This window comes from Marmota marmota, unplaced genomic scaffold, assembly GCF_001458135.2.
Source record: "Marmota marmota marmota unplaced genomic scaffold, marMar, whole genome shotgun sequence".
Classification (NCBI taxonomy): domain Eukaryota; kingdom Metazoa; phylum Chordata; class Mammalia; order Rodentia; family Sciuridae; genus Marmota; species Marmota marmota.
The window spans coordinates 29321817-29346377 of record NW_025999949.1 but is presented as its reverse complement, the minus strand read 5'-3'; the positions used below and the strand labels follow the sequence as shown (position 1 = coordinate 29346377).

The following is a 24561-nucleotide window of genomic DNA, read 5'->3' as shown; positions in this document are numbered from 1 at the left end:
TCACATACCACCTCAGCTCTTGCGGGGGGTGAGACTTCAACATGTGGATTGGGGGGACTACAAACAGACCACCGCCACAGATAATAGCATCTATACTAAGCCTGAGGGGAAGTTCACTTATGCAAAGGTTGGCATCTAGAAGGTGAGTGAGAAGGTGGGTGTCTGGGGAAAGCTTCTCGGAGGAAAGTGAAGCTGTCACCCATCAGAAATCAGAGTGAGCTGGTGAGTGACATCTCGCCCAGTGCAGAATAAGCCCACTGTCCTACCCACAGCCAACAAGGAACTGAAAGACATGCAGGCTCTAGGTAGGTCCTCCCTCTTGGCACCCACCCGCCCGGCTCCTCCATTCTACAGCTCATGCTAAGTGTGCTTCTATCAAAGGAGCTCGGCCTTCCTATTTATTCTGGGGGTTCCTCTTCCCCCCATCCCTAGGCCTCAGTCCTCTCCAATAACAGCATCCTGGAAGGGCCTCCCTGGCCACCTCTCTGACATATTCCCATCTTTCCTCCTCCCTCCCCTACCCACCCTGAGTTATTTCTCTTCCTGTCTCTTCCCATCCCAGTGTTCACTGTCAAGGACCCTGGACTCAGTTCCCAAGGGTGAAGAAGTGATCTGACCCACTAAACCCTGAAGAAGATGCTCCCTTGGCCCCAACTCCAGCCAGGCTCCTTTGAGCCCTCCGCCTGGTCCTTGACCTTGACCTGTGAAGATGTGAACAAACATAGCAGAAGTTCCAATGGCTCAAGGTCACACCTGCAGGATGACCCCCATCCCTCCCTTAAAGTGCCTGCCCAGAAAACTCAGGGCTGCCAAGAGAACATTCTGTTTGTTCCAGTTGATATCTGAAGACAGGGCCCTGTGTCCAGCTTCCAGGGGAGGGCAGGAGCCCATTGCAGTGAGAGCCAGCTGGCAGTCCCAGAGTGGGTCCACGTGGACACCCCCTTCCCACTCCTCATGATTGTTCACTTCCCTTCTGCTGAGCCCCATTTGCTCCTCCCTGTTCCTGCATTTTCCCTTTCAAATGCCAGTCACCCTGGCCAAGCTGAAGTCCAGTCCAGCTCACGCTACACCCCTTCCTACTGCAGAGCTGCGTTACACTCTGCCCTAGCACTTTAATTCATGTCTAGATTTGATTGTCTTTGACAGTCCTCATACCAAAACCATGCCTGGCCTTTAACAGGCGATCTCACATTTGTAACACAGAAGAAAGAGAAAGGGAGAGAGAGAGAGGGAGGGGGAGGGAGGGAAGGAGGAAAGAAAGGAAAGGAAGGAAGAGAAGGAAAGAAGAAAGAAAGAGGGAAAGCTAGCTAGCTAGATAAGAATAGTGAAAGAGTGAAGGCAGAACTGGACCCACTAGGCTATGGGAAACCTTGGGCAATCCATTCACCTTCTATAGGCCTTGGTCACTTAGAAGGCTAATGGCACCCACGGAGCAGGATGCCATCAAAGTCAGCAGTCAGGAATGTGGAGCTCCCAGAATGGGGCCAGGAACACGTCAGTGCTCTCAAAATTAATATTGTTAAGTGTATTTCTTTGGAGAAAAGGATAAAATCTATTCACAGTTCCATTTGTTTTAAAATAAATACTGTCTTTTGTGAAAATACGTTTTTGACAAAATTCTTAACCTGAAATGCCAAACCTGAGCTGTTTTAATGATTTGGCAAACTCTGAACAGAAAGACTTTTGACTGGGTGAATTTTAAAGACTCGCTCCATGAACATTTGAGACTTCAGACCAGCAAAGCCCTTGTGTACAGCACAGCTGGAAAACCCGTCACTGTAACCAAGGGCTGCCTTGCAGGCAGCACCTAACACTCTCCTTCCAGGGAGCCTACAGTACTCCTTGTGGCTTGTCAAGGCACACATCTGGCTCCTGGTGCCGAGTGCATTGTGACATTTTAGCTTTCTTGTCCCTGGGTTCCCAGGCTCTTTCCCCATGGGGATGGCAGTACTGCATGGTCACCACAACTCTGCTCATGTCAGCCAACCTGCAGCCACCATCTCCAGCTATGTGACTCTGGGCCAATTATTGTAGCTCTCCGGTCTTTGCTCTCCTCATCTACAAAGTGGCAATGATAAGAGGGTCCCTGTGATGATCACTTGGCTAACCTACAGCACAGGAAGCAGGGTGCCTTGCAGAGGGTGAATGCACACACTGGACATCTTAACACAGAAAGAACAGCCAAGACAAGGTGGCTTCCACCTCTGCCACAATGTTTTTAACCTTGGCCAAATTTCTCTCCAGGTCTCAGTCCCAGTTTGCCCAAGGAGTAAACTGAAGGAGGGTTGAATCTGAACCAGAGGTTTATTGGAGCCTGGAGGAGGTTCCCTGTCAAGGACCCTGTGCCCAGCCCAAGCTCTCACTGTAGGGAAGGCCAGGCGCTCACCTGGAGCTGGCAGAAACCAGGGCCTTACCTGGAGCTGGCAGAAACCACGGGCCTTCAGCTCGTCCAGCAGGAAGACCTGGAAAGCCGGCAGCAAGCCTGCGTAGTCAGCACTGCACAGCTTCCCCGGCGGGAGCTGGAGCTGGAAGTGTGCTTGGCTCTGGATGGTCTGCCACAGCTGAGGCCCTGCACAGCATAGGGGTCAGCAGGAGAGGCCCTGAGACCCCTTCCCTCTACAGAGGCAGCTCTCCTCATCAAGCTTAAAATACACAAGGGTCTCGGTTCTGTTCTGCAGCCTCAGAACCCAAACACTCCCCAACGTGAGGGCTGGCCTCCGAAATACTGACCACCCTCACAGCAAGCCCTGCCTCCGTCTCTAAATCAGGGTGCTTTAGAGGATCCTGGCAAGATTCTCTTTGGAAAATGTTCCCACCTGGGCAGGGTGCAGGCCCCTGGCCCTACCAGGCATTAGCCCTGGAGGTCTGGGTGGGCCTGGAGGACAGGGCGGGGGGGCAGAGCCCCTCTAGAGGCAGGAGGAGCACCTGTGAGCAACCAACCCTACCACCCCCGTGGGGCCCCGCCTGCTAAACACTGGTCCTTAATCCAGGATGCCCAGGAGAGCTGGAATGGCGGCAATTCTCTCAAGGAGCAGAGAAGCCACACATGGCTCCAGAGCAGCCTCAGGTGAAGCCCAAGCATCTCCCCTTCCAGAAGAAAATGCTCCCCAGGCCCTCGCTCCTGCTCCTGTTGCCACCTGGCCTACCGGGAAAAGGCCACATTTGGGGGTGGGACAAGAATCAGCCCCACATTCACCTTCCAGCCCCCACTCAGCACTGGCCCTGGGAGCTAGTGGGGTGCAGGACAGACATCGGGGTCACTCACGCTGGCAGGCCCGGGGCGGTGGAGGCTGTGTCACCCAGCGATGGCTGTCCAGGCTGCATACCAGTGGCCCCAGGGCAAAGGCGCTCCGGAAGCCCTGGCGGCAGAGCACCTGGCACTGCTGCTCGGCAGCTCCCCCTGGGCCCGAGGGTCCCTCACAGAGGATCACTCCACCAGCCACCTCCAACCCAGAGAAGGGCAGGGGGCACTGTGGGCCTGCAGGGTGGAGAGAGGAGAGGAACACTGAGGCACCTGAGGCTCTGGCCCAGATTGCCCTGCTCAGCCACCCGCCCTTCCTCCTGCCCCTGCCCACTGCTGGCCCGGCCTGCACATTCTGCCCTCTCAGCCCTCCTGGACCAGCTTTATCAGGTGGCTGGGCGCACCCTCTCGGCACAGGCACTCTCGCCCTTCTTCCCTCCCGAAGCCCAGTGACCACCCACCCATCTTCCCCAGCCTACAGCACATGCGACCCCTGCTTCGGCACCTTGAGCCCAAGGAGTGGCACCCTCAGTCCCCAACTGCCCCAAGACAGAAGCACGGTGGCCCTCCTGCTGGGTCCCATGTCCACAGCAAAGCCTGTGGCTCAGGCCTTCCCAACATCCCTCCAGCCCCACTGCCAGGTCCCCCAGTTAGAGCAGACCCCAGCCCCACTCCTGCCTGGGACTCCTTTTCATGGTCCAGGGTCAGCGTAGCTCCTTCCCCTGGAGCCCCAGGCCCTGGTATGGACCTGCATCCTGTCCGCTATTCCAGATCTTTGGTACCTGTACCCTGGGCTTCTCGGGGGATTGGGTCCTTGGGGAGAAGGAAGGCTTCCCTCTGTTCACCCGGGTCTCAGCTAGATGCCGCCCCAACAGTTCAGTGGGGATGTGTTAAATAAAGGGGTAAATGAGCCCATGAGGGAGCAAACACACTCAATGTGGCGATTTCACATGTGATTAGAGATTTAGTTAATCACTAGACCTCAGTGTTGCTGCCAGAATATGTCGGTCTTTAAAATCTGCAGTGTAAGTGTGACAGACAGCAGGGGCCCCAGAGGCAGGGCTCCAAGACCTGAGAGACACAGCTCCATCTCTGGGCATGGCCTGATTTTTATTCCAACAAGAACATTGGCCTCTGGCCAAGATCCTGAGCTGTGACCTGCTGTGATCTGGTTGAGCTGCTTCTTACCACATGCTGTGCGGGCAGCAGGGAGTTGGCCTGCGGGCTATGGGGCCAGCTTGCCAGGAAGTGAGTCTGGCTCTATCACTTATTAGCTAAATTCCTTGGAGCAAGTCAGCTGCTTCTCTATGACTCTGTTTCCTCAAAATAGTGAGAAGAACAGTAATGCCTACCTCCTAGAGGAAGCAGTTATTTAAAAACAACTTATGGGGCACTCATTCTGTGCTAGGTGTACTATGAAAAACTTTGCAAACATTAGCTCATGTAATTCTTCCCACAGCCCCATGGGTTAGGCCCCATTGTCTGTATTTCAGGGTGTGGAGACTGAGGCACAGAGGGTGAGTACCTTGCCTCCATCAGAGAGCTGCTGTGTGGACCCATGTCCTCAGCTCTGTACAAGCATATTCATTAAGTGTACTAGCAATCCCAGTGCTAAGCAGTGTAGAGATGACCTCAATTAGTCCTCACAGCGACTCAGAAATAACTACTATTGAAAAACCAAGGTCCAGGGAGCTTAAGGGGCTAGCTCCAGGTCTCTAGCCCATGAGTGGGAAGCGGACACATAAGTACTGCCGTCTGCCCCCAACTCTGAGCTTCCTCCACCAGGCTCTGCCACAAGTCAGGAGGCGGCTTCGGGGACTCACATTTGAGCCCTCTTCACTGTGAGCACAGGGAACCTCGAGCCTAATGACACCAGGGCCCAGGACTGTTCCTCTTCCCTGGGCCTGAATTAATGGTTTCTTGGCCCTGGATGACATGATCAGGAGTCCAGGGCACTCGGAACTTGGAAGGAATATGGGCGATATCTCTAGGTCCCATCACGTTAAATCACACAGCTTTCCCCAGCTGACTCCCTCAACTGAGGCAATCTGAAGAGACCAGACAGAGCTGCTGTTCCTGCCACCTCCCACCAAGTTATTTCCCACCCCATCTAGACTTCAGACTCAGACCCAAGGCCATCAGGAGCCAGAGGAGCAGATAAGGACACACTCCATTGTCGGTGCCACAGTTAAGCCCTAGTAACCATTCACACCACGGCCCTGAACTACTCAGCAGATGAAGGAGACCTGCTCAGCGACAGGAAAAGAAGATAAAGTGCCTCTTCCCTCATTTCTTTTTCATCTTCCACACCATCAATAAGTGACCTTCCTGAGCCTGCCTCCTGTCCTCTCCTACAGCTGTATAACACAGAGTCAGCCAGCAGGACCCCTAGCTAAATTCTGGTTGCTTTCTTTCAATTTGTGACTTGGCCATGTCCATAAACCTCTCTAGCCTCAGTTTTGCCATCTGTAAAATGAGGAGAGAAGAGTGCTCTATTTGCCTGCATCATTCAAAGGCAAAAATAAAATGAGGGGTGTGAAAAGCACCTTTAGCAGGCATAAATAAGTCTCTGCCTGCTACCACTCCTAGATGGCTCCGCAGAGTGAATTTTGGCTGTGCTTGACTGAAAGCCCATCCTGCTCCCCTCTCCTATCTCAGAAGAACATCTCACTGAGCACCTGCTAGGTACCCCATTGGTGGCAGCTGTTGAGGGCCATGGAGATGAGTGTGAAGAGGGCCACTGTGTATACAAGGAGAAAACAGGGAGGAAGCACCTAGGAGAGCCTGGGGCACAGCTCCAGGTTGGGAAGGAGAGAGGATGAGGGAAAATAGGCTCTTCCCCACCCACTGCAGCCTCCTTCACAGGGGCAGCCAGGGCCTGCTCGACCTGCTTACAGCTCTGCTCCAAAATGGTGCTTAGGGATTGGAAAATGTAAAGTAAACAAGCAAACAATAAGCACAGCAAAAGAAGTGAACTGCAGTAAAAGCAGGATCTTGTACAGCAGTGTTCCTCGACCCTGCGGGCCTCATCTCCCCAATATGTAACAGATATTTCTAATGTCTCCATTTCCTGGAATGAAATTCACAGATAGTCTCACTCACATGCTCCTGAAAATGTTTAAATGATTGTGATGTCCCATGAGTAGACTTTAATATCCAATAATGTATTTCAGTATTCTAACATAGTCAGGTGATGTTTCTTTCAGTATTTGATATTCAAATAATTTTTTAAACTAGAGATAAAAATTAACAAGTCAACAACTCCACAGATACCTCATGCCCCTGTGGGGTGCATCCATCCTGAGGTCCTGCAATCAGGTTCCCTCCTCTGACAGGGACAAAGAGTCCTCCTTGGGTCAGCAACAGAGCTTCCTGGGCACCAGCTCTGGAGAGTCCCTGGCCAGGCACTTCCCAGCTTCAGTCCCATGGAGCATTTTCAGGAAGTGGGCATAATTTCCCCATGGTGGCACTCAGTCTCTAGGGCCCTCTTGCGCTTCCTTCCCACTCCCATCCCCATGGCCTCACTTCCTGGAGCCCTACCTGTGAGTGAGGGTGACATGTGCAGAGATGGTCCAAGGGGCGGAACTTACTTTCACAGGCGGGCTGGCTGCCCACCACGCGGGTCCCGGGCACCTCCTCTCCACTCTCCAGCACACACCAGCAGCTGCCCTGAGTCGGGTCACACTGCACTGGGGAAAAGCCCCCATCCTGTGTCCTGCAGGCTGGGACATAGCCTGGGCCGATGGCCCTGGAGAGGGCTCCACTCCTGAGGACTTCACAGAGGCCTGGGCCTGGACAAAGACACAAGTCAGGTGGGGCAGGCTCATGGCTCCTGCTCCCTGTTTGGGCACAGCAACAAAAGCTCCCTGCCACCCACTGCCATCCCGCCAACCCGCCTGCAGGACTCCCAGGGTTTACACTCTCCCCTCATCTGTCCTCAAGATGCTTAGGACCTTAAAGGAGAGGTAGGTGAGGGGCCAGGACAGTTCAGTGAGACGAGGGTGACAAGTGTGGAGTGCGGGAAGCACTGAGAGGCCACAAAGGGCTCCAGAGGGAAGGCTGGCAGGTGCATGAGGGTCAGCCAGGGGTGTGTGCCAGGGGACACGCTGTGGGCAGCAGAGCCGGGCTTAAAGAAGCTCCTGGGGAGACAGCATCCGCCCTCTTCCAGGTCTGACAGAACTGATCACAATCAGGGCCCACGGCAAAGGTGAGGAGGAGCGTGAGAACCAAAGAAGGCAGGAAGGAGCCAGGGTGTGGGCCCTGGGCCATGCCAAAGGCCCATCTGGCCCCGAGGGCCACGAAGCATCCTTGGTCTCTGGCAGATGGGGGACATCAGCAGCTTGCCCTTCAGGCACACCCCTGGTCTCCCCTGTGGAAGCCAGGCTGCCTGGCTAGGCTGAAAGCCTGGGGCCAGGTACAGCCCACTGTGCGTCAGGCCCTGCAGTGGCCACCCCAAGAGCACCAGTGCCCCTGTGACCGGGGCAGTTCTGGGTGGGCTTCCCCGTCACAAAGCCCAGCCACTCTCTGCTGCACTGGCTTCTCCGACAGCGGGTAAGACACCCCTTCCCCTGGGGAGAAAACTGGGTGGGTGAGGTCCCAGCCATGTGCCTACAGCTACGGAAGCACCAGGGCTGGGACAGGACCCAGGTCTGAGGACTGCACACCCAGCGTTCAGTGGGGAGGTAGAGAGGTGACAAGAGGGGGACAACTACTCACACTGGCCACTGCTGCTCATGCCAGGTGACACTTCTTCTCCTGATGCCGGGTGCACACACGTGGGGCGCCCCTCGGTCTCCTGCAGCCTGGTATATTCTCCTGTCTGAGACAAAGCCAAGGTCACAGCACTGAGCAGTGCTTTGCAGTCCGCCTATGGGTGGGTGGAGGTCTGTAGGAGGGCCCTCCCCAAACACCGACCACGGCCTCTCCTAGCAGAGAAGGGCATTCTGCTCGGGAGGTCACTACCTGCTTCTGTCCCTGCACGTCCACAGTGGAGCTGATGGTTAAATGGAACTGATGGTTACAACAACCCCACAAGGCAAGGATGTCATTACCCCTCTGAGGCTGGGGACCAATTCTGGTGACCCTTTATCCCAGAGGGGAGGGAATGGAGCAGGGCCTGGGGCTGGTTGAGTGACAGGTCGGGCCCAGGGCCCCAATCCTTCTAGCCCCTGAGCCCTCACTCTCCTGAACCAACCCCGCCACTGCAGAAGTGATTTTTACACAGGAACCCTGGGGAAGGCCTGAGTATCTGACTGGAAATAAAGATGCCATCCAAGGAAACTACCAGCACTCATCTGGGTAGGACCCAGAGTAGCATCCCGGGATCAGCCCTTCTTCCTCACTGCCCCAGGCCAGCTGGGACCCTGGCATGCCTCTTCACACAATCAGAGCCTCAGTTCCCCACCTCAGAAGACAGGAGGAGAGGGCCCCGCATGCATGGGGCCAAAGCCACAAGCAGAAACCTGGGGAGGCCTGGACTGCACCTGCAGCACTTCCTTCAGGGCTCCCTGACCACAGAGAGTCCCCTGCCCACGACTGTGGCCCCCAGCGCCATCCGAAGTGCTCTGGGGAGAGGCGTTTCCTGGCTGCTGCTGGTTCCTCTAGTATTTGTTGCTACTTTTTCACTTACAATCTGCTGTGCCTGGTTTGCCAACAATCAATGACAATGACATGGCATCTGACATTTGCCAAGACTGGAACCACGAGGCTCGTGGTGTGCTCCCATCCACCCACTCCTGGTGCCATTTGTACCCACATAGCACCTGGGGAGGGAGGACCCCTACTGTCCTCACTCTCCAGAGAGAGGCCCAGAGAGATCAGGTGACGAGCCTCTGGTCACACAGCTTGAAAGCTGCAGAGGTAAGACTCCAACCCAAGCAAATGTTTGAGAAAATTATGGTTATCAGGCTTAAAACTGAGGACATTCTGGCCATGAGCTTGACTCTACCTAGGGGCAGGCTACAGACATGGCATTCCGTTTGGGCGGGGAGAGCCTTGGGTGCTGTTTATCGGCACAGCCCTGCTCCAGGGCTGGACATGAGAACCACTCGGTCCCAGGGTGACCAGGCCGTGTGCTGGAATCAGGTTGCCCATCTCAGGAGCTGTGCTTCCACCTTCCCTCCCTCATGAGCATCAGTGCCGGGACAAGGAACAGGGCCCGTTGTTAGCCAAGTCAAAAGACTTCACCATGTTGCTAATTCTCTGCAAACTCACTCATAATTGAGCCATGTTCACAGTGGTCAATAACGATAAGGAAATCTGCTCGGCACTTCCAGCCTGTGCTATGCCGATCATCTCACTTTCTGGAAGCCCCTGGGGCTGAGTGGAGCAAGCAGTGGTGTCCCATAACTCCTACCTTAGGGGAAAGAAACAGGGGCACAGGTGTTTCTATCACCTGGCAAGTAAGGGTGGGATTCCAGGCATGAACTCTTTCTCTGGGAGCTTTTGTCAGTGCTTCTGTCAATCATCGTGGTCATCCAGGAAGCTGGGAAGCGCATGGGATGAAGCCCCAGTGCAGGGCCCTGTGCTAGTAAACAGCACCCAAGGGTGGGAACCTGAGGAACCCAGGGATCTGGCCCAGAGGACTCCAGGAAACACAAGGTAGCAGTTGTACAGGTGCTTGGTCATCCTCAAACACTTTTCATGAGAAATATTTCCTCAAATCAATCCCAGTACAAGACAGAACAAAATGTGGCCTAATTTTATATTTAAAAAAAAAAAAAAAGCCACTGGAGCACAGAGAAGGTAACTAAGTTGCCTAAGGACACACCGTCAGGGTCTACTAGGCCCACGGCAAATACCCAGGCTCAAGATTCCTTATGAGTCTTTAATGAAGCCAGATTAGCTGAAAAGTAGAAGAGCCATCTTCAACCAGAGGAGGTGAGCTCTGCCTCCTTGCTCACTCTCCTGAGCCCTCAGAGCCTCACCTCTAGGCAGGTAGGGGTGAACAGGTCTTCCGGAGATGGGTTTTCTTGGGATACAGCTTGTTTCCAACCGGAAAGCAGCCCGTTGGCTAGAGACGTCTCACAGGTGGAGGGGCCTGTGGGAGTAGCGGGTTGGCTGGGATCACCAAGGGAAGGCAGCAGCCCTGGCTGACTCCAGGTTTCAGAGGTGGCATCGAGGGAGGAGGTACCCTTCACAGAGAGCTGGAAGCTCATGACATGTGCCACTTTTGAGATGTCGAGGGCCATTGACGGCACAGGGCTGGCACTCGGGGGAACAGGCAGGGACTGCAGGTACAGATGAGAGTAGGAGATGAAGCCAGGGAAGTGACTGAACTGCCCCATGCACAGCGTGTAGGAATAGAGCCAGGCTCCTTCCTGCTCCTGCTCCCAGCCCGTCCCTCCACCCGCCCACCCAGGAGCAACCACCAGGAAGGTGGGATCAGCACTAGCCCTGGCCCTGGGGTCTTGGGGAAATGTGTCTGGTTGTGCTCAGGAGTAGGTCTGAAGGGCTGGCCCATGGAGCCACCCCACGCGTGAGTGACCACAGCTGGCTCCATCAGCCTAGCCTGCTGGGCTGGGGCTAGACAGTCCTGGGCTTCACTCACACTGGGGGAGGTCTGGGGAGCGCGCAGTCAATGAGGCAGGAGTGGGCTCCCCCTTCCCGTCCACGCACCAGCAGTGCCCTAGAAAAGAGCCACAAGCCAGATGTTCAGGAAGCACCCTGGGGACACTCCTGGGCATCTATAAGCAACCTCCCTCTCTTGCATTCCTAGCAGTCGTGGCCAGGTACCGGCTTTCCCACCCGGCACCGTTCACCATCACAGGTCTTGGCGTCCACGCCCTTGACCTTCCAGATGGCTGAAGGGCTCTGCTCCTCTCACAGCACACAGAGGAGACAACCAGAGGCCCGAGGAGCTAAGGGCTTTGTCCAGGTTGCCGAGGAGAAAGGGACCCAGGAGTCCAACCTAATTGCTTCCCCAAATGGGGTCCTTTCCTCTAAGAGAAAAAAACGGGCATCACTCAGCTACCCCAGGTCCCCTTACCGGTCCCAGCGTGGCACTGCACGGGCTCCCAGTTTCCGAAGGCATCACACTGCGGCACATAGGGGCCAGATCGCAGAGGGCCAGCTCCTCCAGAGGGGTCCTCCAAGGACGATCCGCTTTGCTGATAGAAGCTCAAGGCTGGAGTCACAGCAGAAGAGCAGAATGTGACCACCTGCCCTGGGCGCCCTGTCACAGAGAGCCACCCAATACAGCTCCGCTCCAACATAAGCAACCCAGCATAGGGTGGCCTTCTTATTTATCTGACAAACATTAACCCCAGAATATTGTAGAGGCCCCTCAGATGGTGGGTAGGCTCTCCGCAGATTGTCCTATAACAATAGTTCCTGGGCTACACAGTGAAAGTCTCTGCAGCTCTCCACGGTGATGGTGACATCCATACAGGTGGATTAGCCCAGGGATGGCTTCAGCACATGTGCTATCGACCTCATCGCAGGTGGGACTGACAATAACTTACAAGGTACCTGCCAGGTGCTGTGTAAGCACATATTTTAGTCAATTTAATCTTCTTATTTCTACTAGAATGGTAGTATCACATTTAATGAACAAGAAAGATGGGCTAAGCAACGGAACTGTGGCCTTGCAGATCAAAGTGGGGTTTTGACCAGAGGTCAGCCCAATCAGCCCTCTTGGCCTCCCTGGCAAACTCCTGCAGGTTGGTTCTCGACCCCTTCAAAGCTTGCTCACCCACACAACCTCATCTTCTCTTCACAGCAGCTCCAAGAAGTCAGGAGCAGAGGCTCAATAAGGGGGGTTACATGAAGCCCCTGCAGGTGCCCTGGTAAGGGGACCAGAGCCCCTCCCAACCCCGGGCATCTGCCTCACCGCCTGGCTTTTCCAGACAGCAGTCTCCACTACCAGCACTCAGATGTGGCCTCAGACATTCGTCTAGTGTTGCCCCCGCCACCCCGTGCTGGCATTCAAGCTCCTCGGTGCAAAGCTTTGCATGTGCATTGCACATACAGCCACACCTGGCCACACTGTGCACCCCGGAAATGACTGAATGAAAAAAAATAGGAGTGAATGCATGCATGAGATGAGAGGAGGATGAGAGGAGGGCAGTGGGCAGGACACACAGCCACTGGCCTGGGTCTCCCAGCCCCAACACCTGCTCCTGCCACTCTGCAGTCTGACCGACCCCCCCCCCATCTCCTTCTAGGTAGCCATGACCTGTCTCCAGGCCCTTCCTCCAGTTGGATCTGCAACCTCCTCTCCTCAGTGCAGGTGCCAGGGAGGGAGTAGGGGCTTCTCACCAGGTCCTAGAGGAGAACAACCACTTCTAGGGCAGTACAGGTGTGACGTTACCTGCTATACACAGGAGAGTTCTTCCCAACTTGTCACCCTTCAGAAACAGGCTTTATGGTTGTAGTGGGGGGAGAGCTTAAGAGCCCATCTGGGGACACCAAGAGCCACCTTTGAAGCAGCCTGGTACAGCAGGAGAGCTCTGGAGTCCGGTAAGCTTGTGCCTAAATCCTGGCATGGTATCTCTTATCTGTGTGATCATGAGCGAGTTAACCAACCATTAACCAAGTCTGAGCTTGACTTTTCTATGGAATGGCTGCAATACTTATTTAACAGGGTAAGTGTGATCATTGCAACAAAAGTCCCGATAGGCATTAAGTACTGAGCTCATGCCAGGCTCAGTTATACGTACTTCCCTCCAAGGACATCCTGCAGCCCTCCCACAGCCCCGAGGCCCTAGACACTGATGGCAAGTTCTATAGGCAAAGGTGCTTTGTGGCCCTCATTCTCTCCCTGTTATGGGCCCTGAGTGCTCAGACTTTCAGAGAGAAGAGCCCCGTTCCTTGTCTATGGATTCTTCCTCTTTCTCCAGAGGCAGACATGCAAAACCAGAACATGTGGCTAGCTGGAGAGGAACTTCCTTAGCTTGACTTCTAAAGAAAATGTCCTCATGTCATTCAGTGATGAGTCTCTGTTGCACCTCCAGCTTTCTCTTCCCTTCCCTGCATTTCCCACCCCAAGTCCAGTGGCCACAACTGAAGGGCCATCAGTGCCACTTCTCTCTTGGATTGCATCAAGCCCTATCCATGCATGAAATTGACAATAACTGGTTTCTTTTCAAAAGCAGAAGTCGTTGAGTCTCTGAGGAACAGAGAACAGAGGTGCCTGGGCACAGGCTAAGGGGAGTAGATGGAGCAAAATGGGGTGAGAGGAGTAGAGTGAGACGGTGAACCACCATGGGAGCTCCTGCTCCAGGCCAGGTGCTGAGCTGCCCTGGAGGTAAAGGTGAGCAGGACGTGGTGCCTTGACTTCCAGGAGAGTTGCGTGGTAAGGGAGAGGGCCAGGAACCAAAGGCAACCTCAGGAGATTCTCATGTGGGGTCAGAAGAACAAAGATCCCAAGCCTCCAGGGACTCCAGCAATGGGAGACAGGGAGGTGCCAGCCCACTGCCTGTCTCAGTCTGCCTTGGTAAGACGCTGTCATGGGACCCAAGCCCAGGAAACTCCAGATAGGGGATCACTCGGCAAAACTAGAAAGGGATGGGGGTCTCAGGTAAGGCTCAGACAGGAGAATCCTGTGTCTGTGCCAAGTTGGTGTGGGGTCAGGGTGAGAACCCAGGGCTCAGGCCCTCCTGCCAGTGGTTGTGGGTGGAGCAGGCAGAACATGGGCTCTGGGAGGCAGTAGGTCTTGGCACATCCCTGAGACCTGCTGGGCAGGGGGCAGAGATACTCAGGGAATGGGCCCGAGGCCCTGACCAAGAGGTGCCCATCTGGGCTTTCTTGGGTGATAAATGTGTGGCACTGGGCTGTGACTTCACTCAGGGTTCAGTTTCCCCATTTGTAAAATATCCACAGATGGTGATTATAGCTTTGTGCCCCTGAATGTATTAGAAGATTTACTGCAAAGATGTGGTCCTCTGCGACATGGTAAGGGCCTGGTCCAGGGTGAGGATGCTTCTGTGGCTGCTGCTGGGGCTGGAGGCCTGCAGGCCCCCTGTGGCTCTGTCCCATGCAGGCAGTGAGGTGTGACCTTGGGTTCAGTGAGCTTCCCTGCCAGGGTTCTGATAAAGAGGCCCCCTCACCCTTCCCCACATGGGGTCCTGCATCCTTGGATATGGATGAAAACGTAGGAACAGGCCATGGGGGTGTGGAAGCATTTGGGCCACTCACATTTCAAAAAGACTGTGAGGTTTCACAGGCCATCTGCCACACAGAGCATGGAGGCCTGTCCCCAGTGGGTCTGGCAGCATTTAGGAGGAGTGGGCACTTTTCCAGCTTTGACTGGGGACACAAAACCACTTTGCCTTTTCTTTCCCAGGAACCCACCAGCCTGGGGAAATGGAGTAGTGCAGCCCTGGGGACGGCAAGGTGGGTTGGGAAAACTCAGCGCTCAGCACTCACTAGACTGAGCTGCCAAACGGATGGTATCATCGCTCCCACGCAGAAACTTCTCCAAGAAAGCCTCCCGGGAAGGGAGGAGCGGAGGAAGGCCCAGTTCCTCATTGGTCAGCTGGATTCCTTTGGCCACCAGGAAACTCTCTCCCAGAGGGAAGCGGGAGCTGTTGGAAGCTGAGACAATCTCTTCTGCTTCCTTAATGAACTGCAGGACACCACGCTTAGCTTCCTCACAGGAGCCAGGACCTAGGGGAACAAAAACAGCCCCCTGGCATTATTCACCATGCACAGCTCTGCTGAGCTGAGCAAGGGCCCACGTGCACACACACAGCACTCAGCCATTCCCCTTGAACTAGCTCTGGCCACAGCTGGAATGTCCTTCCTGCCTTGCCTCCAGAATTTCACTCACTCAACATTCATGGTGCACCTACACCTTAGGACTCTATTAGGTGATGTATGCTGCATGCTGTGCATGTACTCCTACTGCCTGGGAGTTCTAGAAGATTCTATGAGGCACAGTAGCTGAAGTGCCACACACAGTGCCTGGCACACACAGTCCCTGGAATCTTCACCATGCCAAGCACCACCCTTATTGGATTTATTTCAGCCAATCACACTATAAATTCCACATTGGCAGGAACCCATGATTTTTGTGAGGGCAGGAGACTGGCAGAAAACTTTGACTTCTGGAATTTAAAGACATTATTGTTCTTTTGATCAAATGAATATTCCTAATCAAATAATCTATCAATCCCAGGGATTTGGTACCCTGAACCAAAAGAAAAAAGAAAAAAGAAAAAGAAAAAGAAATCACATTTAAAAACATCTACTCTACTCATTCTCCATTGCTTCCAAGATAAAGCAAAAGTTCTTTAACTGGGCACATACAACCTTTTAAAATCTAGCCCAAATGTGTCTTCCACCTCTTCTGATCATCTTCCTTCCACTAGTCTGTCCTCCACTCTACCCCAACAAAACTGGCTGTGCTATAGCTTCTCTGTCTTGGCACTTGAAATTTCCTCTTCCTAGAAGGAACATTCCCCATGTTTCATCCCAGAAGCTGGTGCCAAGAGAATCTTTACCTTGGTCACCAATCAGAGAGTAGCCCCATGCCCTGGGCATCTTCTGTATATTCCTATGGATTCCCTTCGGTTCAATTATCACAACTATTTATAATGGACCTGATGACATGTTCAGTTTTGCCCACTGGTCTCTGTGCTCCTCAGGGCAGATAACACTCTTTCCATGATTCTCTGTCATATAGTACAGTGTACACAGTAGGTGGTACATAAATGCATATTAAATAAAGTAAATTTTCAAAAGAAACATCATGATGAACACTATTGAAATACAATAATCAGAAACTATTTTGAAAATTTATACTCTAATAAAATAGAAAAGCTTGAAGACATTGACAAACTTCTGGACACAGAGGAATCCAAACTGAATCAGGAAGACACAGAACATTCAAGCAGATCAATTTCAAGCAATTACACTGAAGACCATCAAAAGCCTGCCAACAAAGAAAAGCCCAGGATCACACAGATTCTCAGCCAAGTTCTTGAAGACCTTCAAAGAAGAACATGACTAATCCTCCCTAAATTATTCCATGAAATATAAAAAGAACCAACCCTTCCAAGCTCATTGTAGAAGCTAGTATCACTTTGATATCAAAACCAAAGAAAAACACATCAAGGAAAGAAACCTTCAGACTAATATCCCTGATGAACATAGATGCAAAAATCCTTAATAAAATGCTGGCAAATTGCATACAAAAATATATTATAAAGATAGTGCACCATGATCAAGTGGGGTTCATCCCAGGAATGCAAGGTTGGTTCAACATATAGAAATCAATAAACATAATTCATCACATCAATAGACTAAAAGATAAGAATCACATGATTATTTCAATAGATGCAGGAAAAGCACTTGACAAAAATACAGCACCGCTTCATGTTCAAAACACTAGAAAAACTAGGGATAGTAGGAACATACCTCAACGTTATAAAAACTGTATGTGCTAAACCTAAGGTCAACGTCATTCTAAATGAAGAAAAAAATGAAAGCATTTCCTTTATAAACTGGAACAAGACAGTAATGTGCTCTTTGACCACTCCTATTTACCATATTCCTTGAAACCCTAGCCAGAGTAATGAGACAAAAGAATGAAACTAAAGGGATATGAATAGCAAAAGAAGAACGAAAACTATCCCTATTTGCCAATGACATGGTTCTATATTTAGAAAATTAAAAAAACTCCACCAGAAAACTTCTAGAACTCATAAATTAGTTCAATAAAGTAGTAGGATATAAAATTAATATCCATAAATCCATTGAATTCCTATACATCAGTGATAAAAAGACTAAAAGAGAAATTAGAAAAATTATCCCTTTCACAATAGCCACAAAAAAAGAATAAAACATTTGGGTCAATCTAACAAAAGAGGTGAAAGACCTCTACAATGAAAACTAAATAACCCTAAAGAAACAAATTAAAGAAAACCTTAAAAGATGGAAAAATCTCCCATGTTCTTGGATAGGCAGAATTAATATTGTCAAATTGGCCATACTACAAAAAGTACTATACAGATTTAATGCAATTCCTATTAAAATCCCAATGACATTCTTCATAGAAGTAGAAAAAACAAACATGAAATTGATTTGGAAAAATAAGAGACTCAGAATGGCCAAAGCAATCCTCAGTGAGAAAAGTAAAGCAGGCGGTATCACAATACCAGACTTTAAATTATACTAGAAAGCTATACTACCCCAAATGGCATGGTATTGGCACCAAAACAAACATGTAGACCTATGTTACAGTATAGAACACACACAGTCAAACGCACATAAATATAGTTATCTCAGACAAGGATACCATAAACATACATTGGAGAAAAGATAGCCTCTTCAAACAAATGATGCTGAGAAAACTGGAAATCCATATGTAGAAAATAAAATTAAACCCCTATGCTTCACCCTGCACAAAACTCAACTCAAAGTAGATCAAGGACCTAGGCATTAGACCAGAGACCCCATGACAAGAAAAAATAGGCCCAAATCTCCATCATGTCTCCAAATTCCTCAACAAGACTCCTAAAGAAGAAGTAAAATCAAGAATAAATAAATGGGATAACATCAAACTAAAAAGGTTCTTCACAGCAAAGGAAACAATCAAGAACATGAAGAGAGAGCCTATAGAATGGGAGAAAATCTTTGCCACCTGCATCTCAGCAACAGCATTAATCTTCAGGATATATAAAGAACTCAAAACAGTTAATGTCCCAAAAAATAATAAGAAGAACCCAAACAATAATGGACAAAAGAGCTGAACAGATACTTCACAAAAAAAGAAATACAATCAAGTCAACAAATATATGAAAAAATGTTCAATGTCCCTAGCAATTAGAGAAATGCAAATTAAAACCACACTGAGATTCCATCTCACTCCAGTCAGAATGACAATTATCAAGAATACAAGTAACAAAAAATATTGGTGAGGATGTAGGGAAAAAGGTACACTCATACATTGCTGGTGGGAATGCACACTGGTGTGAGCATTCTGGAAAGCAGTATGGAGATTCCTCAGAAAACTTGGAATGGAATCACCATTTGACCCAGTTTTCCCATTCCTCTGCACATACCCAAAGGACTTAAAATCAGCATACTACAGTGATGCAAGCACATCAATGTTTATAGCAGTTCAATTCAATAGCTAAGCTATTTAACCAACCTAGGTGCCCTTCAAATGATGAATGGATAAAGAAAATATGGTACATATATAAAATAGAATATTACTCAGCCATAGAAAGGAACAAAATTATGGCATTTGCCAGTTAATAAATGGAACTGGAGACTATTATGCTAAGTGAAATAAGCCAATCCCAAAAAACCAAAGGCCAAATGTTCTCTTTGATATGTGGATGCTAACTCACAATAAGTGGGGGAAGAAGAAGAAAAGTTCACTGGATTAGACAATGGGGGATGAAGGAAAGGGAGCAAGGGTGAATACTGGGCCAGTGTAACTCCACATCATGAACAACCACAAGAATGGGAAGTCATACTCCACGTATGTACAATATGTCAGAATACATTCTACTGTCGTGTATAACTAAAAAGAACAAATCAAAAATTTGTTTTTAAAAAGCAAATTTTCAATCACTCCAGGACAGCAATGTGGCATCACACTCCTGGAGGCCTGAGCCATGACTCCGCACGCATGTGGGAAGTTACTGGTGCCTTCATCACCAACAGTGATATTAATTCGGTCATCATTTATTAAGCACTTTCTGTGTACCACACTTGGCACTCTGTCTATTCCCTTTGATAAGCATCTCAACTACCAGAGGCAGTGACTTATTGTAACCCAGACTTTCCAGATGAAACTGATTGAGAGGGTTTGTCCCCTCCGACTCACATGGAGGCAGACAGCAGAACCAGGATTCCAGACAACTGAGTTCTGCCCCTAGGCTTGGCCTTTCTTGAGCCTCTGGGAGCATTTGATTTGCCTGGAAATCTTATACAGATGCAGGTTTTGGTTCAGAAAGTGAAGCCCAAGATCCCAAATCTCTAGCAAGTTCCCAGAGTTCTGCTGGTGCTGCTGGACCACATGTTGAGGCTCTGAACAAAACCCATTCAATCTCATTCCCCATCAACAAGAGAGTTTGAATATGCACCTCAAAATACAGGTGTTTCTTTATTCATAAGGCATGTGCACATAACACTAAAATAATACCCTAGGCAAATTGTCTGCAGTTCTCAGCTGTTAACATGACCTTAAAATGAAAATAGAAATTTAAAAAGAAGGCATAAAATACCGAGCATATATGGAAGTTTTAATATTTGCTCCCTAATGGAGTATCTTATATGCACAGACTACTCTGCAGTCTCCTGTTACTCAGTGAAAAGGTCACTGTACTCTAACCCAGTTCCAATGCTCAGCTCAGCATTCAGAACTGGGAGAATGAGATTAGTCCCTATTGTTACTAGGTATTTTTGGAAGTAGTAACTCAGATTCCTACAATTGTACGCCAAGAGGACCAAACTTATAGGAATGTCTTCATGGCAGAGGCCTGGCCTCTGGTATGGAGAGTGCTTCTACAGGTTTCACAAAAATAAGTAAGACTTATGTAACAGTCATGTCCCACATTACTGTGCTGGCTTTGAGAGCCTATTGTTGGATCTCAAAGTTGTTGTTTCAAAGGTGTTGTTTTTCTTTTACTTTCTTTCTTTTTTTTTTTTTTTTTTGTACCCAGGATTAAACCCAGAGGCGCTTAACCTCTGAGTCACATCCCTAGTTACTTGGGGCCTGGCGTAAATTGCTGAGACTGGCTTGGAACTTGTGATCCTCCTGCCTCAGCCTCCTGAGCCTCTGGGATCACAGGCATGTGCCTTGCTGGATCCTATGTTTTAATGAGAATCATAGCAGCGCTGTCTCCAGGCCACTTACAATGCCAAGGGCATTCCAGTTCTCACCACGTGGTCCTTTCACCCAGTATTCTCAACATCTGGTTGTGCTAAAGTCTAAACCCTGGCTAACGTCAAATGGTCTGATGCTTCTGTATCACGAAAGGTCCCGACAACGCTCAGCACTGCGAGGAACCAGTTGCGTTTCCATGGACAGCTACGACGTTACTTACGACTGCTGGTCACAGAGGCTGCTGTGATAACAGCAGTGTTGAATCTGGTTGTTCTTTCAAACTGCTGGACGGCTATTTGGAATAAGGTATTTTAATTCAAGACATAGAGTCAGCTGCATTCTATTGACTCCTCACACACCACAGCTTTCCACTAAGTCTGCCTGCCACCAAGTGAGCCTACAGACCTTCATCAGTGGCTCTTCATTCGTCCCTCAACTGAATCTCTCCAAGTCAATGAAGGCACTTTAGGGAACACTTTCCTGAGGTCCTGAGCACCAGTAGTGCCCTGGGCAAGCAGCAGGACTGTCATAAAACCTGCTGGTTAGTCAAATGGTGCTCTTACCTTATCAGAGCTCAAGAAAGCATTAACATGGGAGGCCGAGGGCCAGTCATGGTCACTGCCAAAATCTTCATGGGCTCTAAGATAATGCTTTATACACAGAAGACGACAGAAAAAATCTAAGGTATGTGATTTAAATAATCAATTATATGATGATTAAAAATGGACTGTGTTACCCTAGTCAACACCTGACTGTGCAGATGTGGGAATTCGCTTCCCTCTGGAGCCCGATTCTCTCACCCTACACTAGGAAACTTCCGGGACATCTCTGAACCCCATTCCAGCACACTTAATGCCCTCCCTCTGGACAGCCTTTTTGAAAACCCACAAGTTTGGTTCTTCACATGAGTTAACTCACATGCTGGGACCTTGCTTGGCTCTGCACGAGTTCCTTCCAGCTCCTGGCCAGCCTCATTCACACACCAGCAGCTCCGACGGTCGAAGTGTGCCAAAGGTGTGCTGAAGTCTGAGTAGGGCCCTGGGTATCGGCCAAGCTGGCCATTTAGGATCTGCCAAAAGAGGTAGGGATCCAGGAGGACATTTTCCCCGGGGAGACTCATATTCCTTTCCAACGATGCCAGGGGGACATCTTGAAAGGAAGAATATTGAGCCAACACTGGAAAGAGGCCCTGTTGGCCAGCCTCATACAGGTTTTGAACAAAGAGACGGAAGTTTCTGGAAGCTGCTTCTCTATAGCTCATGACCTTCATTAGCAGTGCAGCCGGGGTCAGCTCTTGGCCATCCGTGTTCTGAGCCCTCCATTGCTCGTACCACTCAAAGGCCTGCTCGGGGGGCCCATCGCATTGCACTGGGTTCCACTGTCCCCCCACCCTGCACTGTGGGACGTAGATGCTGGAGACGGTGGGTGGCATGCTGGAGTTGGCCATCAGGACCCTCACCATCCCAAAGAAAGCTTTCTCAGCCTGCAACTGACAGGGGGTGGGACCTGGGGAGGAACAAGGAAAAGGTGCTTCAGGTTAGCAAGTTTGATAAGCCAGAAAAACCAAGATAAGACCACCTTATTGTCCAAGCTTGATCTAAAACTTTACGCAGCCACAGTAACCTGTCTGAATAACACCTAGACAAAGATCCACCCAAGACCCATAGAGACCCACTGGTGACAGCACTACGGAAACTTATGTGTCAGTTCTTTGAAGACACTTCATTCCTTAGACTGCTTAATATCATCATTCTTTCCTGGATAATTGCTAATTTAAGTCCCTAATTTTGCCCTTCATTCAATCTGCCCTTTCACATAAGCAAATTCATGTTTCTGCACTGCACTGGGTTTGGGGACCCAAAGAAGGACTCCACAGACTTACATTGCTTGGGCTCGCCAATTATACTTCGAGTCCCAGGAATAGCCTGACCCTCAGCATTCACACAGTAGCACTCGGAATTGAAGCATTGGACAGGCAGGAAGTGTCCCTCACTAGTACAAGAAGGGACAAACAAGCTGGAGCCAGCAGGCTGGCTGCCCATGAGGCTTTGCATGCGAGCCTTTTGCTTCTCACACTCTGTGGGGCACCTCGGTCGTCCACCTCGGAATCTGGAGCCAGGAAATTCTTTGCCCCGGGCATCCACACACCAGCATTCTCCAGCAAAGCACTGGACATCCTCATAGCTTCCTTCAGGTGTGCACGAGGGGACAAAAAGCCTGCCAGGGGTCTGCTCACAGGCCTGGGAGCTGAGAGCCATTTCCATCACGTCACCTAGATTCCCCGCCACATCTTCTGGTACGGAGATGGCATGCTGCAGGAAGACAAGGAATTCTGGAAGCTCCAGGAGAGAAGCAAGGAATTTTAAGGCCTTTTGGTTCTCTTGCAAATTGACTTCAAATCCAAAGCTGCCCACAAGTGGCTTATTCATAGCAGTGTCCTTAGAGGCACTAAGAGTCCCTGTGGTAGAATTTGAATCCAATCCCACAGAGGGCGGCTTGGCTAGGTCTATTGGTCCCCCTCCATTCTGGAAGCCTGAGAGACCAAGTTGCTGGAAAAATTGACTGAAGTTAAATGTTCCTCTCATGCCAACGGCTCCAGACAAGTTAAACTGGCCAGCATTTACCAAAAATTTTCCTCCAAAAAGGTTTTGCTGGAGTCGCTTTGGGTTGGTGGTAAACTGAAGGGCAAGACGAGCCAGCTCCCGGGAGGGAAAAATGGCCCTCATGGCTTCTTTGAGTAGACCCTCGGATGGAGAGAACTGTGGATCCTGCCCCTGTGCCACTGGGCGGAGGAGCCCAGAGTCAACCAGCAGCTCCTTGATCATGGGGGGGCAGGATGTGGCTGAACTGGTTCCTCTCTGAGAGACCCGCCTTTTCCCGGGAGCAGAGAACAAGTCCTGCTGGCTGAAGTAGCCTGAGGTCCCAAAGTAGAGCCTGGTCAAGGCCTGCCGCCTTCCTGAGGCACAAGACTGGTCTTCAGCTGCAGGAGACACAGAAGCAGAGATGCGGTTTTAGCATCACACCCCGAGAGAGCCCTCAGGCTTTTCTGGCGGTCAGATGCCAAGAATTCAACCCAGAACACCTGTATTTTGGACCACTTTCTTCTCTTTGTCCTTTGACTTTTTTTCTTCCACTCTGAGCCGTCTACTTGTGGCCATTTGGGGGAGTGACTTCCAGGCTACACTATCACTCTCCCGGCCTTCCCTAGGGGTCCATTCTTTTCTAAAGCAAGTCTCAGAGATGCGGGGCTGTTCCTGAGACTCTGACCACATCTGCTAACAGTACGGGGTTGAATGGTTCCCCCCGCCCAAAGGTATTCATATGTACCTAGATCCTGAGAATGTGACCTTATTTAGAATAGGGTCTTAGCACATATTCTTAGATGGGAATATTTCCCTATATTGTAATATGTAATATTAAAATCATAGGAAATGTAATTTTTCCATTCTATACTATAATACCCACCCAACAGACACACTTGACACTTCCTCTGGGCTTCTTGATCTTTCCTTGAGATTACTAATAAGCAGATATTTAATTCAGTTACCTCACTCATGGCCAGGCCATTCTATCCAAACAGCCTGGGTTGATAATAATCACCATGAGGAAAGAAATGCAAAATTCAAATGTTAAGTGGCAATCTCAGTCACATAAGTAGATAGATTAGCAAGTTCAATAAGCCAATGAAACCATAAATCTTGGGGGGGGGGGGGGCTTTTTAAACAACTTACCCCACCCTCAACTTTTTAAACTAATTTTTTTCCTCTCAATTCACACAGATGTCAGAAAAGAGAGTCAGACAATTTCCCTGTGTATCCAAGCAGCAGAGAAAGAACTGGAATATGTGTTGAAGTCGGGAAAGACCGGCAGCCTAAGAGCATCAGCATACCCCTTGACAAGGCCCGGGCTTCCTTTGGGCTCCTTCAGGGAGGCATGGGGAGGTAAAGTCCACTGCTGTGCCTCAGCACTTACAACTGGAGCTTAACCCTGCTGTGCATTTGTTAGGGGTGTTGCCAAGGCAAAGAAATCCAGGTGTTTCCATGTGGCATTTGTTTCCACAGCAAGAGCACTGACACACCCAAGAGAAAAGGTAAAAATGTGTGCCCCACTGTGACTCATCTGTTCACTAGATAGGGTTATTGTCTTTCATTTGAAAAGCCAATTCTTCACCTCCACTCGAAAGTGGAAGGCATAACATTCTCCAGGTTTCAACAGAACTGAGAGATGATTTTAAATACTTCCAAATCAGAACCTCAAAATCCTCTTTCTTGACATCCTGACACTCCGCAAATAGAATACAAGTAAATTAAGAGGGAAATTCATCGCTTGGAGGTCATTCCTCAAAAAAAGGAAAAACCAACAAATAAATGAGCTCACACTTCATCTCAAAGCCCTAGAAAAGGAAGAGCAAAACAACAGCAAATGTAGCAGAAGGCAAGAAATAATTAAAATCAGAGCGGAAATCAACGAAATTGAAACAAAAGAAACTATTGAAAAAATTAACAAAACTAAAAGTTGGTTCTTTGAAAAAATAAATAAG

General features: G+C 50.0%; 1 protein-coding gene across 1 annotated transcript in view; it reads right to left on the bottom strand.

Annotated features, from left to right (window-relative positions):
• Tg (thyroglobulin) overlaps positions 1-24561 on the bottom strand; it is a 213545-nt gene that overhangs the window by 173397 nt on the left and 15587 nt on the right. Inside the window, exons 9-18 of the mRNA XM_015486500.2 lie at positions 21904-23001; positions 20940-21527; positions 14609-14848; positions 11229-11366; positions 10791-10868; positions 10168-10280; positions 7958-8060; positions 6832-7032; positions 3266-3478; positions 2415-2569 (exon numbers count right to left, since the gene is read on the bottom strand). Coding sequence (XP_015341986.1) covers positions 2415-2569; positions 3266-3478; positions 6832-7032; positions 7958-8060; positions 10168-10280; positions 10791-10868; positions 11229-11366; positions 14609-14848; positions 20940-21527; positions 21904-23001 — 2927 coding nt within the window. The remainder of the gene's footprint in view (positions 1-2414; positions 2570-3265; positions 3479-6831; positions 7033-7957; positions 8061-10167; positions 10281-10790; positions 10869-11228; positions 11367-14608; positions 14849-20939; positions 21528-21903; positions 23002-24561) is intronic.